At 40.9% G+C, this 17,052-nt stretch overlaps 1 protein-coding gene across 1 annotated transcript in view; it reads right to left on the reverse strand.

The window, feature by feature from the left end:
* The window catches only part of MCF2L2 (MCF.2 cell line derived transforming sequence-like 2), a 239,307-nt gene that overhangs the window by 140,430 nt on the left and 81,825 nt on the right, over positions 1 to 17,052 (reverse strand). Inside the window, exons 6-7 of the mRNA XM_034999667.1 lie at positions 10,665 to 10,781; positions 6,196 to 6,345 (exon numbers count right to left, since the gene is read on the reverse strand). Coding sequence (XP_034855558.1) covers positions 6,196 to 6,345; positions 10,665 to 10,781 — 267 coding nt within the window. The remainder of the gene's footprint in view (positions 1 to 6,195; positions 6,346 to 10,664; positions 10,782 to 17,052) is intronic.

A 17,052-nucleotide genomic window follows, 5' to 3' on the forward strand; every position in this document is an offset into this window, starting at 1 on the left:
TATTACTTAATTATTTATGTTAATTGCTTAATAATTAATAATTTTGAATTTATTAACAAATTAATAAAATCTGGTTCTAATCCAGGGCAGTGACCAGAAACAAGAAAATGACAGATACTGAATAATAACTGCTAGAAACTGGCATGTAATAATAATGTAATAGTTGCTAGTTGACCAGGAAAAAAACTTCATCTGGTCTCAGTTGACACCTGCCTCTCCTTTTATCTGCCCGTAAAGTGTGGCTTGTTCAATTATGGAAGTTTGGCGGAGATGGTCAGCAACTTCGGTTTGACATGGAAAGAGTCATACTTCCAAGGCAATTCTATTCCCCTCCTTTTACATGGGATGTGGGGTTTGCAGTTGGAGAAGATGTCAGGTTATCTCCTGCCAAATCCACCAGCTCAAGACCTCTAATCACACAGCACAAGTCATCTCTCCCAATGCCCTGAGTGAGAACTACAAAATAAGCTAAAGGGGTGGAGCCTGGCAGGGAATTCTGCTCCAAGGAGTCGGGGATTTGGTGCATGGGTCACACAGGATGCTGGTTAGTATGCCCTAAGCATTAGAATAGGCCCATGGTTACAAAACAATACCCTCTATGCACATGAAGCCTGAATCTCTCCTTGGGGCCTGGCCACCTCCAGCCTTCTCACAGTATGGAGCTCATTCCCTGTCGGAGGAGTTTTGGGTTTCTCCACCCTGTTCACACACATGTTCTGGCCCGCTCACCCTCACGCCTTTGTTCCTTATCTCCCATCTTGCTAGTTCCAATATTCATCCACTTGCAGGCTTCTGCTGTCCACACCCAGCCTCAAACTTGTCCCCGGATTTGGTTGATGGTAAATTTGACTTCTCTGATCTGGCCCAAGTTCTTTGGACACCCCCTGTGGCTCTGTCCTCTCCAGGTAATGCCCTGCAGTCAGCCTCTTGGCTGGTACTCCTGCCTGGGAACTGGATACATCCCTTCTTTTCCACTCTCAGGTATCAACCTCATTTCTTCTTATCTCACCAATGCTCATGAAATATTTGTAGGTTGGGTGAATTAATAATAGTCTAAAAGAAATTAGGTTGATGAACAAGGACAAATAGGATATGATGGGGGGAAGGGGCGAAGCACTCATTAGCAAGTACTCTTACCTTGCATTCTTCCTACCTTCTAAAAAAGGTCTTGGCTTTTCTCACTCAGTTTCTTAGATGTCCTTGAGATTCCAGCATTCCAGTTGGACTCTGGCATTACCATTATTAGATTTTATATCTATTTAGTGTGTGTATGATGTAGAGTTGGGAGGAAGGGTGGAAGGGCCAGAGAACAAGACGAGTATTGCTAGGGCAGAAGACTTTTGGAAGGGGAAGCTCAGAAGAGAGGTATACCCAAAGAACTGCAGAGTGTGAGGAAATGTGTGAGAGAGGGAAGGTGGACCTGAGTACGTGGTCTCATTCACTGTGTGTCCCCTTCACGCTATCAAAAAATACAAGGAAAAATCATGACTGGTTACTGCTTTGGGACTAGGCCATATGTGGTCAGCTTCAGCAGGGTTATAAAAATCTGCCACAGATACACAGGGAAAGATTGAGGAACTATGGTACTTGGAAAGTGAAAAGATAAGTTGCCCAGGCCAAGAGTGGAGTGTGCCCTTGTCCACAGTGGTAACAATTCAGAATATTTAAGAACTGTTTAGAGCAGGCATGGACCAATCAGCACAGTTGTCAGATACAATGCTGAAGCAGTCCTGAGGCCAACTGTGGTCCACGTGTTACCCACTTTAGTGGCTGCAATCCTGAGGCCTCATGGGTCCTCGGAAACGGGCCAGGGAGGTAAAGTCAGACACTCAAGAACATAAATATTTAACAACTGGTATGGCTGTCCCAGTGTGTACTCATTACAGTTCCATTATTATGGAAACAAGCCGTTGGTTCGGAAGACCCACTTAATAGGGCAAGCAGATTGCTTCAGGCTCAAAAGAACTTAAATTTTCTGGGGGGAATTCTTTCCTATGACAACAGTAGGCATGAATCTAGACATTCATTCATTCACTGAAAATACATTTATAAAGCACGACTATCCATGCCAGGTGCTGTGTTCAGCCATGTCATGGGCTGGTGGTGGAGGTGAGATAGGAAGTTAAAGGATGAATCAGAGCCCAGAGATTATAAGAATGACTAACGTTTTAGACCCCTCACTTCACTTTTATTACTTAGCTCCATTTCTGCCACTACAAGTTAGCTCTGCGTGCTTTTGTGTATAATGCTGACTAATGAATTCTAGAATCTATCCTTTAAAATGCAAGTCTTCATAACTGAGAAAAAAGAAGTCCCTAAAAGAGATGAGATACCTCTTTCCTCGGCAGCTATTGAGAGAAACCTTCCTGTGGTATAAAATTAGTGCAAAATGCTCATTTGTTAAGGTATTGACACCGAAAGCATTCATAAGAATACCAAGTTTGTCTTCCTGTGCAAAATCAAGACCTCGGTGTCTATCCATTCCTAACTTACATTCCCCACAGGTAGAGTTTGAACAAAGGGGGTCTCTAAAAACTCCTATGACTATAAAACTATTTCTAGGGGGGCGCCTGGGTGGCTCAGATGGTTAAGCGTCTGCCTTCGGCTCAGGTCATGATCCCAGGGTCCTGGGATCAAGCCCCACATCGGGCTCCTGGCTCAGCGGGGAGCCTTTTTCTCCCTCTCCCTCTGCCTCTCTCCCTGCTCATGCTTTCTTTCTCTCTCTCTCTCTCTGTATCTCTGTGTCTCAAATGAATAAATAAAATCTTTAAAAAAAAAATTATTTCTAGGGCCTACAAAAAAATAACTTGTAATTCCGATTATTTTCTTGATTATTTGTAACCCTGGAAATACTGATAGAACTATCATCTCTGAATACAAAATTGAATAAATACTGACTGGAACAAATACTGAATACTAAACAGTATTCATATTTATAAGAGTGCTTTATCACATAATCAGAGGACCCACTGGCACTTTCCTCCTGCATGATGAGAGAAAGGCCTTTGGCTCTGTTAGATTTCTTATTTTAACAACAACAAAATATGAGAGTCTTACCCTATTTAAATGAACACATGGTAAAGTGTCTCAGTTGACTTAAGGATCTGAGAGCCAAAGGCCAAGACCCTGGGGTTTCTGGCCTAAATAAAAGTGGCAAAGAGTAGATAACCACCTCCTTTGGGATTCAAGAGAGAGACTGCCTGCCTCTATAAACTGCTCCCAAAAACCAGCTCGGAATTAGACAATGGGAAGAGCTGTTTTGCTATGAAAAAGAGTCCGTAGGACCATCATAAACAGTAAGACAAGCACATATCTCTATAGGCTTCATGGCTATTTTATTGTTGTGTTAGGCCCAAAGGTCTTTTTCTTTTTTAAAAAATTGTGATATAGCTCATATAGTACCATAAAATTCACCTTTTTAATGCGTACGATTTCATGGTTTCCCCCCCCCCGGAACATTTTTATCACTGTCAAGAAGAAACCCCACCCCTATTATCCATCACTCTCCATTTCTCCCTCTTCCCAGCCCTGGCAACCACTCATCTCCCTACTTTCACTCTAAGTTTACCTACTCTGGACATTTCATGTAAGTGGATTCACACAATATGTGTTTTTTTGTGTCTGCTTCTTTCGCTCTGCATAATTATTTCAAAGTTCATACATATTACAGCATGATTCAATCAGTATTTCCTTTCTATGGCTGAGTAATATTCCATTGTATGGCTATACCACATTTTGTTTATCCATTCATCAGCTGATGGACATGTGGGTTGTTTCCACTTTTTGGATGTCATGAATAATACTGCTACAAACATTTATGTGTAACTTTTTATATGAAACGTATGTTTTCAAATCTCTTGTGCATACACATAGAAGTAGCATTTCTGGGTCATATGGTAATTCTATGTTTAACCTTTTGAGGACCTACCAGACAGTTTACATTCCCACAAGCAATGTCTGAGGGTTCCAATTTCCTCACATCCTCACCAACAGTTGTTATTGTCCACCTTTCTAATTAGAGCCACTCTAGTGGGTATATCACTATGGTTTTGATTTGCATTTCCCTAATGACTAATGATGTTGTACATGTCTTCATGTGCTTAATAACCATTTATGTATCTTCTGTGAAGATATGTCTGTTCAAATCCTTTGCCCATTTTTCAATTGGGTTGTCTTTTTACAAAGGTTGAGTTGTAAGAGTTGTTTCTGTATTCTGGATACCAGAATATCATCAGATACATGATGTGTAGATATTTCCCCCCATTCTGTGGGTTGTCTTTTCACCTTCTTGATAGTGGCCTTCGAAGCACAAAAGTTCTTAATTTTGATGATGTCCAGTTTATTTATTTTCTCTAGGTGTTTGTGCTTTTGGCGTTGTATCTAAGAAACCACTGCCTGATGTAAGGTCATGAAAATTTACATCTATATTTTCTCCTAAGAGTTTTATAGTTTCAGGATTTACATTTAGTCCCTTGATCAATTTTGAGTTAATTTTTGTATAGGATGTGAGGTGAGGATCCAATTTCCTTCTTTTCCTCATGGATATCCAGTTGTCACACGGCCCAAAGAGCTTAAGCAGGTTTTTGTTCCCACAAAGACAAAACACATTTCATCACTTTTGGGTATTTAATTTTTTTACTGTCAGCACTCAAGCTACAGGAGGAGTTCAGGGACTGGCTTCTGGGAAAATCTATAGAAGTCTGAGGGAGTTTCCATGAATTTCCTCCTTGTGCAGACAGGGTCCTAGTGGCAGCAGGGTGCATGCCACCATACTGTTTGTAAACCGAGAGATGGCCTATAGCCTGTCAAAGTTACTTTTCCTCAGGAAATGGAAGCTCTTCTTGGAGAAGGATCCAATATGCAGAAGACCCTGGGACACCTGCATGCATATGTTCTGAAGATGTTTTCTGAGTCTCCATCCATGTGTAAGAAGCATACACAGGAACAAGATGGGTGTGCTAACAATGAATCATGGAACACTACGTCAAAAACCTAATGATGTACTGTATGGTGGTAACATAATGAAAAAAAAAAAAAGACGGGTGTGCTAAGTTGTATGTGTCTGTCAAGCTCGTCAGAGACATTTCCCAGGAAAATTTCTAGGATGCTTTCAGGTTTTCCCAGTTTCAAACCAGATCTTTTAATTATGCAGAGTAGTGTAGAAAGTACATTTTGAACTCTTTTTGGATATCAAGCTCCTTAAGAAGAGAATTTAACAGTGCTCCCTGACACATGGAAAAATTAATTTGCCTTAACTACTAGACTCTGGGACTCCCCTAACTCAACTATGTGTTCCTTGAGTTTACATTTTTTTTCATTTGTTTTCCTGGCATGTAGGGATAGGTCATCAATAAATGTTGACTAAATGAACAAATCAACCACCTAGCAAAGCATTTTTGTAAATTTGGGGCCACAGATAAAAGAGGTCAGCTCCTGCCAAGCTCTGTGCAGCAAGAATACATGTAATGCTAAGATGTATCCATCTTCTAATCCTCAGCTTGCTGCCCTATGGAGTTCTGGTCTTCTGTGAAATAACGGATATGGTCCATTTGTGCTTCTGGAGGCAGAAAAGAGCTGACGCCCATCCTGTAAGCCCCAGGAAGTCTTCCCTTTACTGCATGATCTGAAAGAATCTGCCAACCTCCGTTCTTAGCAGGTTCTGACGTGCTTTTATGAAGTTAATAGGTGCCTCTCCTTAAAGCCAGTTCAGAGCACTTTCCATGTCTTCTTTCTCAAATTACTCCCCAAATAAAAAGATATATCCCTGAGAAGGTGAAGCAATATGTCAGCTTATTAGTTTGCCCCAAAACTTCACAAGAGCCTCAGGAAAGCTTCTGCCTCAAATCCCAACTCCCACCCCTCACTGCAGTTTTATCCATTATATCTTGCTCTGTCCTGAGCAGATCATAGGAGTGCTGCCCTTGAAACAATGCTCAAACACCTCTCTTAGAGCACAAAGGTAGAATGAGTCTCCCTTTATGGGGCTGCTTCTCACAGGTCTTAATTACAATCCTCTTACATTCACGGACCAGTCTCAAGAGGTTTTTTTCTCTTCACATGCTGCCTATCTAGAAGGTTTAAGATGATCAGTCACTGCCAAGTCACTGGAGAAGGAGGAAGAAGGGGGCTTAACTTCTAATTCTTCTCCTAGCTCCCTCCAAGAAGCTGGCCTGTGAGAGGCCACTGACTACTCACCTGGAGCTTGTCCCGCTGCCTCGTGTGGGACATGAGGAGGTCTTCAGTGGACAGCACGCCTCTGGGTAGCTCTGTTGTGGCTAGGCAGACCCCAAACATCTGGAGCATCTGGGCAGTGGTCTTCAATGTCATGGCAAAGTTTTCAATGGCCTGGAAGGTCAGACAATCATAACAATGAGGAGAGCTTAACATTCACCAATATGTTCTCTGAATAGAAGGATAGTAGAAAGAGCTACCATTCCCTGAGTACCTGCAGTGGGCCATGCATTCTACCTGGTGCTATACCTTTGTCTATCATCTCAACAATCCAGAGTGGAGGGTATTTTATCTCTATTTTACAGTAGAGGGAACTGAACCTCCAACAGGTCAAGTGAATTGCCCAAGAACATATTACTTGGGCAGTAAGGAAGGAAAGAAAGCAGGATTCAACCAATGTCACCAAGTTTGGGAAACAAGTTTGACCCCAAGGGAGAAGATGGACATAGTGCTTAGGTCACTAGTAACCTTTCTGATAGTTACTTTTGTCACATGTGATGAGAAGCTGGGGACCTCTGCCCCTCACTCTTTTGTAGAAATTTACCTTCCACTAAGGACTCTACTCTGCCATTAAATGAATACCTACTAACTGATGAGTAACTTCACAGCTAATATCCCAGATGAGATATATGCATTTAGCAGAGTGCATTTTAGCAGTAAACATATGTCCTAACCTAGAAAAAGTGATGCTTATCATCAGTAGATACAGTTAAAGGCAAGTGGCTTTTCAGAATCTCATAAAGCATTCTAGTCAGCTAGACTGGCTCTACCTTGCCCATTTCCCTCTGCTCCTGAGACAATTTTGCCCTCAAAGGGTGACTACAATTCATCTCCGTTCCACCAGCAAATGGTACTCTGCCTATCACAGAGTAGGTGGCCCATAAACAGCTGCTAGACAGATAACAGGTAGTGACAAAGAGGCCTAACCTAACTTTCATTTGGGAAAAAATTACCTCTGCTCTTACATAATCAGAGAACATTTCTGAAAACCCAAATGCACACCCTAAAGAATGGGCCAGATGTGGCACAGCCCTTTTCTGTAATAGGGGCCAGAGCTGAGGCTGGCGTGACAGAGGCTTCCAGAGCATGGCATACCTCCCAAACTGTCTGAACCCAAAGGCATTCTCCATCAATCATTTTTTTAAGTATACCCTACAGTCAATGTGGGGCTCAAACTCCAACCCTGAGATCCAGAGTCACACGCTCTACCGACTGGACCAGCCAGGCACCTACACCATCAAACCTCTTCATACTTGAAGTACTGCTGTAGGTGGAATCTCCCCTATTAGCCCAAGTATTTATATAGCTGCTGTCCTGAACATCATAGTACTTTTGGCTCGGAAAGTCAGACAAACACTAACTTTTATGAAAATCTTTCTTTCAAGCACATCAAAATGTATTTACTTTTATATAATCTAATATCTGTATAAGACACTCTTTCAACTTCATTTACCAATAGCCTCTAATGAATAACATAAAAATCCAATTTATCAGAGGATTTATAATAAGAAAATATGAGATTAAGTACCTTGCTTAATATGCCCTACTTCTTGTAATGCATCTCAATTAGGTTACTACTACCACCACATTCTATAGATGAGGAAACTGAAGCATATTAAGGTTAAGTAATTTCCCCCAAAGTCATATAAAAAAACAAGTGGCAGAACTGGGATTAAACCCAGGGCCAACACTCTTAAGCACTATGCTATACCACCTCTTGGCAATAAAAACTAGATTTAAAATTAGATCAACGAAAGATCTTGGCTTGAGAGTTTAAGACTTGAATTACAGTCCAGACTCTGCTCTCTAACTGTGTGATCTTGAATAAGCCAGGTATTGCTCTGAGTCCTAGTGTCTTCATTTGAAAAATGGGAATAATGGTTGCTTTGTTTTTGCAGGGTTTTTTGCTCTGTGATTCATTTGCTATCAAAGGAATAGCAAATGTGAAAGGACTTGGGCACAGCAGAGTACCTTACAAGTGTAATAATAATAACAGCAACAACTCTGAGAGTCAGGTGCAAGGCTTGCAGATGTCAACCTGGAGAGAGACGAAAGCCAGGGGTTTCCTATGGAGAGTCCTATTAACAAAATTAACTTGATTCCAGGTATCTGACTAGCAAACAGTCACCTTGGAAATGGTACACAGGACCTGATGCTGACAGGGTGATGAGAAAGAGCGTGGCCTTAGTCTTGGCTCTGTCACTACTCAACTGTATAACCCTGGATAAATCACTTCTTTACTTTGAAGGTCAGTTTCCTTATCTGTAAAATAAGGTAATTGAAATAAATGATCTTTAAGGTTCTTTTCAGTTCTAATGAGTCTCAAAGATCTGACATCCAGAAAGTACACTATTACCCAAAAACTGATTTATATATATTACATATACATGATATGTATATGTATTATATTATTATAGTTCTAATTATATATATATGTGTATATAAAATATATACATAAAACATACAAAAGGCATATAAAGAATATGTCTGATGTTTCAATACTAGTTGTATTTTTTAAAGTTCACTATAATATGATTAACACATGTACAAATACAAACCATGGATACAAACTAGGCCTGGGGTGGGAAGGTGTGTGCACATGTTTGCTCAGGCCATATCTTTAAAAAATCTATGTTCATGGTTTCTGTCTTCTTCACCTCTCTAAGTTCTCAGAGAACTATTCTTATCTTTGATGTCAAGGTACATTCAGGTTTTTTCTTTATTCATTTGGGGCAAATTTGTGTTATTTCAAAAAAGATCTGAGGCAACTTGAAAAACATTAATAACATAATAAAACAAAGGATTGGTAGAGAAGTCAGAGCAAAAGGGAGAGCTAGCTAGGCCAAATAAGGCTGGCAGGACAGTAAATTCTTCTGATTATTAAAGTAACATAATAAAATCCTAGGAAGTGAAGAAATAAAGCCTGGAAGCACTCCAGTTCCATTTTTCATATGGTTTAATGAAATTGCAACACAGGACAACCCTGACCACACTTATTTGTGTGTGATATTCTACATAAGCTTCCCTCCATATCTTTTCTATTTAGACCTAGTGGGAATAATATGTTTGTGAAGAACTTCACCATTCCTTTTTTCATTCTCAATAGTTCTCTTGGAGTCACTGTTACTGTGGTAAAACTGATGAGAAGTTTAAAGGGTTCATGCCAAGGTTGTGGGTCTTCTGCTAGGTTTTGGGAAGGGTCATGTCTTCCTTAGAATTACATAGCGTACAAAGAAGTGATGGAAGGATTAGAAATAAATGCACTTTGAAATAAATGCACTTTTGCTAGAAATCTGTTTTTGTTTAGTTCTTAAATTTCTTTTTTTAAAAAAAAATCACAAAGCTTTTACACTCTAAAAGAGAGTAAATTCTCCTAATCAAATGTCCTTCAGGTGTTTATTGGTAAATGTTGGGCAACATGTTTCCAAAGTTACCTGATACAGAGAGAAGGGGGCTGACACCACAAGTTGTCCCTGGGGTGGTGAGGGAGCTTCTCACTCAGCTCAGAAAACCTAGTCATTTTGAGGGTCTGGGGGCTTTGAGAGTGGAGAAAGGAGAATGGCAACTTTATACAGAAACACTTATTATTTGAGTTTCAATCCCACTTTTTCCTCCATATTACTGACCCTTCTGGTTTAGCATAATAACCATTACTATGAGTGAGTCAAGTAAAATACTATATGTCAGGTGCTTTCACACACATTACATCACTTTATCTCACATCAAACTCTCAGGCAGCTTCTGTTAGTCTGAGGTTTCTCATCATCGGCACTATTGACATTTGGGCCAGACAATTCTTTGTTGTGGGGGGCTGTCTTGTGCATAAGATGCTTAGCAGCACCCCTGGCTCCTACCTACTAGATGCCAGTAACTTGCCTCCTCCCAAATCATGACTACAAAAAAATGTCTTTCTAAAATTGTCCCCAGCTGAAAACCACTGTTAGTTCCATTTTAACAGGGGAGAAAACAAGCTGAAAGAGGTTTAATAACCGACCTAAGGTCAGACAATAAGAATGGTGACAATATGTAAATGCAGCTCCTTCTGACTCGGTGGGTTTTTATCTTTCTGTACATTAGAATCATCTGGGAAGTTGCGTGGAATGCTAATGTCTGAGACCCAACCCTGATCAAGCAAATTAATTTCTCTGAGGTAGAGCAGGGTGCTGGTATGTTGAAAACTCCCCAGGTGCATTCTAAATCAAGTCTCCCCAAAACCGCATGCCAGATGATGAGGTGAGGCAAAGGTAGATATGAGGACAAGTCACAGCCTCTTCCCTTCCGCCCCATTTCTCCCCTACCTGTGGCTTAGAAAATCCAACCATCCCAATGTTAGGTGGTCGTGGGCAATGTCCGCCCAACAGTTGATCTTTAACTGCCCTGTCTTCTGGAAAACAAGGAGAGACAACATAAAGGGCATGTAAATTGGTACTCACAGTTCGATGATTTATCCATTGATTATGGCGGTATTCCAAAGTTCCCCCTAAGTCCTCTGTCAGTTGGCTTTTGTCAATGTAGCCATGAAGGTCAGACACAGAGTTTAACATAATGATCTGTAGGGGAAAAAAATCAATATATTCCTTACAGATAATTAAAGAGTAGCTCATCTAGGTTCTATTATTTAAGCAGCACTTGAACTTTGCCTGATCAGGAATTCATATACAAGGAGTTGCTACATCCAGCAGAGAAATGTTTTATATTCCCTTTACATTTTCCCCCTTTAAGCGAGGAATAACAAAGGTTGTACAGTCTATGACAAAAGAATGACTTGGTTTGGGGACTCTGTTCTAAGCTACCCAGAAGTCGGCTCTTACTTTAGGTGGATTTTTATCAAAAGTTACCAAGCTAAAGTATACTCTTCGGCCACCAAAATCAAGTGCTATATTGAGACCTAAAAATCTGCAATGAGAAGCCCAGTAAGGGGTAGGCTGGTGAATATCAAAATAAAATTAGAATATGGGCACATACTGAGGAGTGTGTATTAAAAAGATTTACTACACTGATGCCTCCCATGAGGAATGTTGATATGCCCCCAATTTATCCTGCATGGAGGAGATTTGGAGGTAATAGGGAGTGGCTTTTTTGAATTAACAATCTGGTTCATTAACAAACCCATCCTGGAGCGCCTGGGTGGCTCAGATGGTTAAGCGACTGCCTTCGGCTCAGGTCATGATCCCGGAGTCCTGGGATCGAGTCCCGCATCGGGCTCCCTGCTCAGTGAGGAGCCTGCTTCTCCCTCTGACCCTCCCCCCTCTCATGTACTCTCTCTCTCTCATCTCGCTCTCTCAAATAAATAAATCTTTAAAAAAAAAAAAAAAGAATAAAAAATGACCAGGGCGCCTGGGTGGCTCAGTCAGTTAAGCGTCTGCCTTCGGCTCAGGTCACGATCCCAGAGTCCTGGGATCGAGCCCCACATCAGGCTCCATGCTCAGCAGGGAGCCTGCTTCTCCCTCTCCCTCTCTCTCCCTCTGCTCACGCTCTCTCTCTCTCTCTCTGTATCTCTGTGTCTCAAATGAATTAAAAAAAAAAAACAAACCCATGCTGATGAGCGAATGCCCACACACCTAGAGGGAGTAGACACATTTCAAATTGTCCATTTCTGCTCCTCTGCAGTGGCTCTGACCAGGTCGTGGTCCTAGCTCTCTGTTCCAGGGATTATATCACACCCCCTACTCACTCCTAAAGAGAAACAAAGACCCCTCACTCTTACTTCTGAAACATGTCCCCCTGTAAGCCTTTAACTTAGTGACTTTATATTTCTTCACTCCTTGTTGATTATTTTGAAAACTGACTCTCGGTCAGAGACATAAGAACATAGGCTTTCTGGGGTGCCTGGCTGGTTCAGTTGGTGAAGCATGCGACTCTTGAATCTGGGTTGTGAGCCTCAGCCCCATGTTGGGTATAGAGATTACTTAAAAATAAAATCTTAAAAAAAAAGAATAGGAGCTTTCTTCTATTATTATATAGTATTAGTCAAGTGATAAACCCACTTTGGAATAGAAACAACCTAAGTTAGGGCCCAAAGTCTATAGGTGAAAACAAAATTGATGTACTCATTCAACAAATAATGTATTGAATTTCTAATAAATGCCAGGGTCTGAGGGATAGCACAACAGTCCCTGCTTCAAGGAACTCAGGTTTAATGGGATTTGGTTACTGCATATCACTGTTAACCTTATCAGGTCCCTGACTTTCTCCTTCACTTCTGAAAAGGAGTTTGGGAATTTTTTTTTATTAATTCATTAATTACATTTTTTTAAGTAAGCTACACCCAGAGTGGGTCCCAAACCCACACCCTCAGATCAAGAGTCACATGCTCCACCAACTGAGCCAGCCAGGCACACCAGAAGTTTGGGAATTTTTAAAATTACATTTATAATATGAGAAAAAGTAGAAAGAAACCAAACCTGAATCCATTTTTGCCTTTCCCTCCTAAAAATTTTAAACCACTTTGGGAGTTTCAAAAAGATGTTTAGTCTTTCTAAAATTAGAAATTAAAGGACACAAAACAAGAAACTGCCAATATATTTTGCTTCTTGAAATATTAATTGCTATGGTAACACCTGGAGTTTTTTTGTTTTTTTTTTTAATACCAATGTGGAACATCTTATTAGGCAGAAGTAACTTTGCCACACAGCCCGGAGTTTTAAAAAACATATCCTGGGGGGCCTGGGGGGCTCAGTCGGTTAAGCATCTGCCTTCGGCTCAGGTCATGATCCCAGGTGAGCCCTGCGTCGGGCTCCCTGCTCAGCAGAAAGTCTGTTTCCCCCTCTCCCTCTGCTGCTCCCCCTGCTTGTGCTCTCTCTCTCTGTCAAATAAATAAACAAAATCTTAAAAAAAATGAAATTAAATTAAAAAATAAATTAAAAAAATAAAATAAAAAACATCCTGCCAGGCTGCACATCTTCTGTTCCACCTAACTTCTGTTCCATGCTTGCTGGGACTCTGCCCACTCATCTTTAGCTGTAGAGGATTAAGAGAAATTTTAAAGTGGAAGCTAAAAATGAAAATTAGAAATAAAAGGAAGATATTAGAGGATTTAGTACCGTTAAATATTGATCAAAGCAATCCTAATTAAAATCCCAGCAGACTTTCTGTAGAAAGTCTCTCTCTGTAGAAAGTCTCAAGTTAACTCCAAAATCTATACAGAAATGCAAAATAGATAGAATAGGCAAAACAATTTTGAAATGAATAAAGTTTCAAGACTTATAAACTAAAAAGATCAAGAGTTTGGTAACGGCAAAGGACAGACAAATAGATCAATGGAACAGAGTAGAGAGTCCTGAAATAGACTCACACAAATATGGTCAAGCGATTTTTTTAACTCTTTATTTTAAAGTAATTAAAGTAATTATAGTAATTTTAAATAATTACATAGGTACAGATTCACAGGAAGTTGCAAAGATAGTACAGAGAGGTCCCATGTACCCTTCACCCAGTCCCTGCCCTCGATGGTTGCATCTTACGTAATTATAGTACAAAATCAAAGGCAGGAAGTTGATATTGACGTAATGTGTATGTTTAGTTCTATATTATTTTCTCACATCTGTAGATTTGTGTAACCACCAGCACAATCAAGATGCAGAACTGTTTCATCACTGCAAAAGTCTCCGTTATGCTATCCTTTTTTTTTTTTTAAAGATTTTATTTATTTGACAGAGAAAGACACAGCGAGAGAGGGAACACAAACGGGGAGTGGGAGAGGGAGAAGCAGACTCCCCGCCGAGCTGTGAGCCCAACACAGGGCTCGATCCCAGGACCCAGAAATCACGACCCGAGCCAAAGGCAGATGCCCAACCATCTGAGCCACCCAGGCACCCCACCCTTGTGCTATCCTTTACAGGCAAACCCCACCCCCCAATTATCCCTGAACCCTGGCAAACACGAACCTGACTTTTGACAGAGGTGCAAGAAGTCAATTCCATGGAGAAATAATTCCAACAAATGGTGCTAAAACAACCAGACATCCATATGCAAAAAAAGGAACCTTAGTTTACATCTAATACAAAAATTAACTCAAAATGCATCAGAGATCTAAATGTAAAACATAAAACTTGGAGAAAAAAAACATAAAGGAAAAATCAGGAGAAAATCTTTGGGTTAGGCAAAGAGTTCTGAGATACACCACCAAAAACACAACACATAGAAGAAGAATTGATAAACTGGACTTCATCCAAATTAAAAACACTTGCTCTGCAAAAGACATGGTTAGGAGGATGAAAGACAACCCACAAACTAGGAGAAAATATTTGCAAATCATATCTGACATTAGATTCATATCTACTCTCAAAACTCAACAGTAAAAAAACATAATTAAAAATGGGCAAAGAGGACTTCTAAAAAAATGGTGGAGTAGGAGGACCTCGGCCCACAGACACACCTAGATAACAGCCACATCAGTGCAGCTAACTCAGAAAACCCAAAGGCTGGCAGAAGAGACTTTCCACAGTTAATAGAGAGGAGGCCACACAGAAAGAGGTAGAAGGGGCAGAAATGCAGTTGGGAACCAAACTCCCAGGGAGACTTAACCACAAACAGCAGGGACACCACAAGCACGGAGAAGGGTGAGGAGCAGACCCCACACCAGGAACCCGGGGCACAGGGAACCTGCAGTGGGAAGACAAGTCCCATAACATTTGGCTTTGAAAAACAGTGGAGCTTAACTTTGTGACTTTTTACAATCAGGAGGGCTTACCTCCAGGTATTTTAAAAATCAGCAGGCTTAGCTCTGGGAGAGACAGAGGGCGATAGGAAACTGAGTTCCCATCCTTAAAGAGCTAACACAACAAACAACCCAACCAAGGCACGGTACAGAAGCAGCAATCTGAAAGTGCCAAGGGTATATGGGAAGACTTATTTACTAATCTCAGAACCTGCACTGGAGGGGCAGGTTCTTCAGGTGACTTCTCCTAGAACAAAGCCCCAGCAGGTGCCATCGCCCCCAACCCCACCCCAGCCTAGATAGCCAGACAGCTGTGGAAACCAGCTCAAACACTCTCCCATAACTTGCTAACACCACACACCCTACTTCTGCATTCTCCTGCTGATCCACCTCATCCACCCCACCCTACTCCACAGGCATCTCTCCAAAGTGGCTCCTGCCAAGACACATCCTGCAAGCAACCCCCAGTAGGGTCCAGTGCCACTCCAAAGTGACTCCTCCCCTGGGGAAAGAGGAAGATAACCACACACATCAGTGTGACTATAGTCCCAGCAGATGGGACTGGGGCAGACATCTGGTCTAACTGCCAGCCCCACCCACCAACAAGGCTCTCAGGGGGTAGCAAGGGAGAATGCCCTGAAGTTTAGTACCACTGCTGCGCTGGCAGATGGGCTGAGGGCAAGCAGCTGGTCTGACTGCTGACATTGTCCAACTACAAGCCCACAGTGGCCCCAGACCAGCCCTTTAACAGCATGGGGAACAAATTGCCTGGTGCACCCACAACAGGCAAAGTCAGCCATTGCAGCCAACTGGACTGAAAGCAAATGAGGCTCAGCCACAACAGTGGGACACATACAACCCACAAAGGAGACACCCCTAAAGCACCTGGTTCAGATCAATCCAACAAGAGAATATAGCAATTGTAAATGTTTATGCATCCAACATGGAAGCACCTAAACATATAAAGTAACTATTAGCAAGACATGAAGGTAGAAATCAATAGTAATACAGTAATAGTAGAGATATTCACACCCCACTTACATCAATGGATAAGTCATCCAACAGAAAATCGACAAGGAAACAGTGGCTTTGAATGACACATTGGACTAGATGGATCTAACAGATATATTCAGATTGTTCCATCCTAAAACAGCAGAATACATTCTTTTCAAATGCATATGGGACATTCTCCAGAACAGGTCACATGTTAGCCACAAAACAAGTCTCAATAAATTCAAAAAGACTGAAATCATATCATGCTTCTTTTCTGACCATAATGTATGAAACTAGAAATCAACCACAAGAAAAAAATTGGAAAGAACACAAATACATGTGTAAGAACATAAATAACATGCTACTGAACAATGGATGGGTCAACCAAGAAACCAAAGAAGAAATCAAAAAATACACATGGAGACAAATGAAAATGAAAACACAACAGTCCAGATTTTGGGGATGCAGTACAAGCTGTTCCAAGAGAGAAGATTATAACAATACAGGCCTACCTCAAGAAGCAAGAAAAGTCTCAAACAAACCTAACCTTACACTAAAGGAGCTAGAAAAAGAACAAACAAAGCCCAGAGACAGTAGAAGAAAGGAAATAATGCCTAGAGTGAAAGAAATGAAATGGAGACAGCATTGTAATATAGCTTGAAGTCTGGATTTGTGATGCCACCAGCTTTGTTTTCTTTTTCAACATTCCTTTGGCTAGTCAGGGTCTTTTTCTGGTTCCATACAAATTTTAGGATTATTTGTTCCAGCTCTGTGAAAAATGTTGATGATATTTTGATAGGGATTGCACTGAATGTGTAGATTGCTCAGGGTAGCATTGACATTTTAACAATATCTGTTCTTCCAATCCATGAGCATGAAATGTTTTTCCATTTCTTTGTGTCTTCCTCAATTTCCTTCGTAAGTGTTCTATAGTTTTCAGAGTACAGATCCTTTACCTGTTTGGTTAGGTTTATTCCTAAGTATCATATGATTCTTGGTGCAATTGTAATGCAATCGATTCCTTAATTTCTCTTTCTTCTGTCTCATTGTTAGTGTATAGAAATGCCACCGATTTTTGTGCATTGATTTTATATCCTGTCATTTTGCTGAATTCCTGTATGAGATCTAGCTATTTGCGGGTGGAGTCTTTTGGGTTTTCCACATAGAGT

This window comes from Mirounga leonina, unplaced genomic scaffold (assembly GCF_011800145.1).
Source record: "Mirounga leonina isolate KUSES-001 unplaced genomic scaffold, KU_Mleo_1.0 Mir_115, whole genome shotgun sequence".
Lineage (NCBI taxonomy): Eukaryota > Metazoa > Chordata > Mammalia > Carnivora > Phocidae > Mirounga > Mirounga leonina.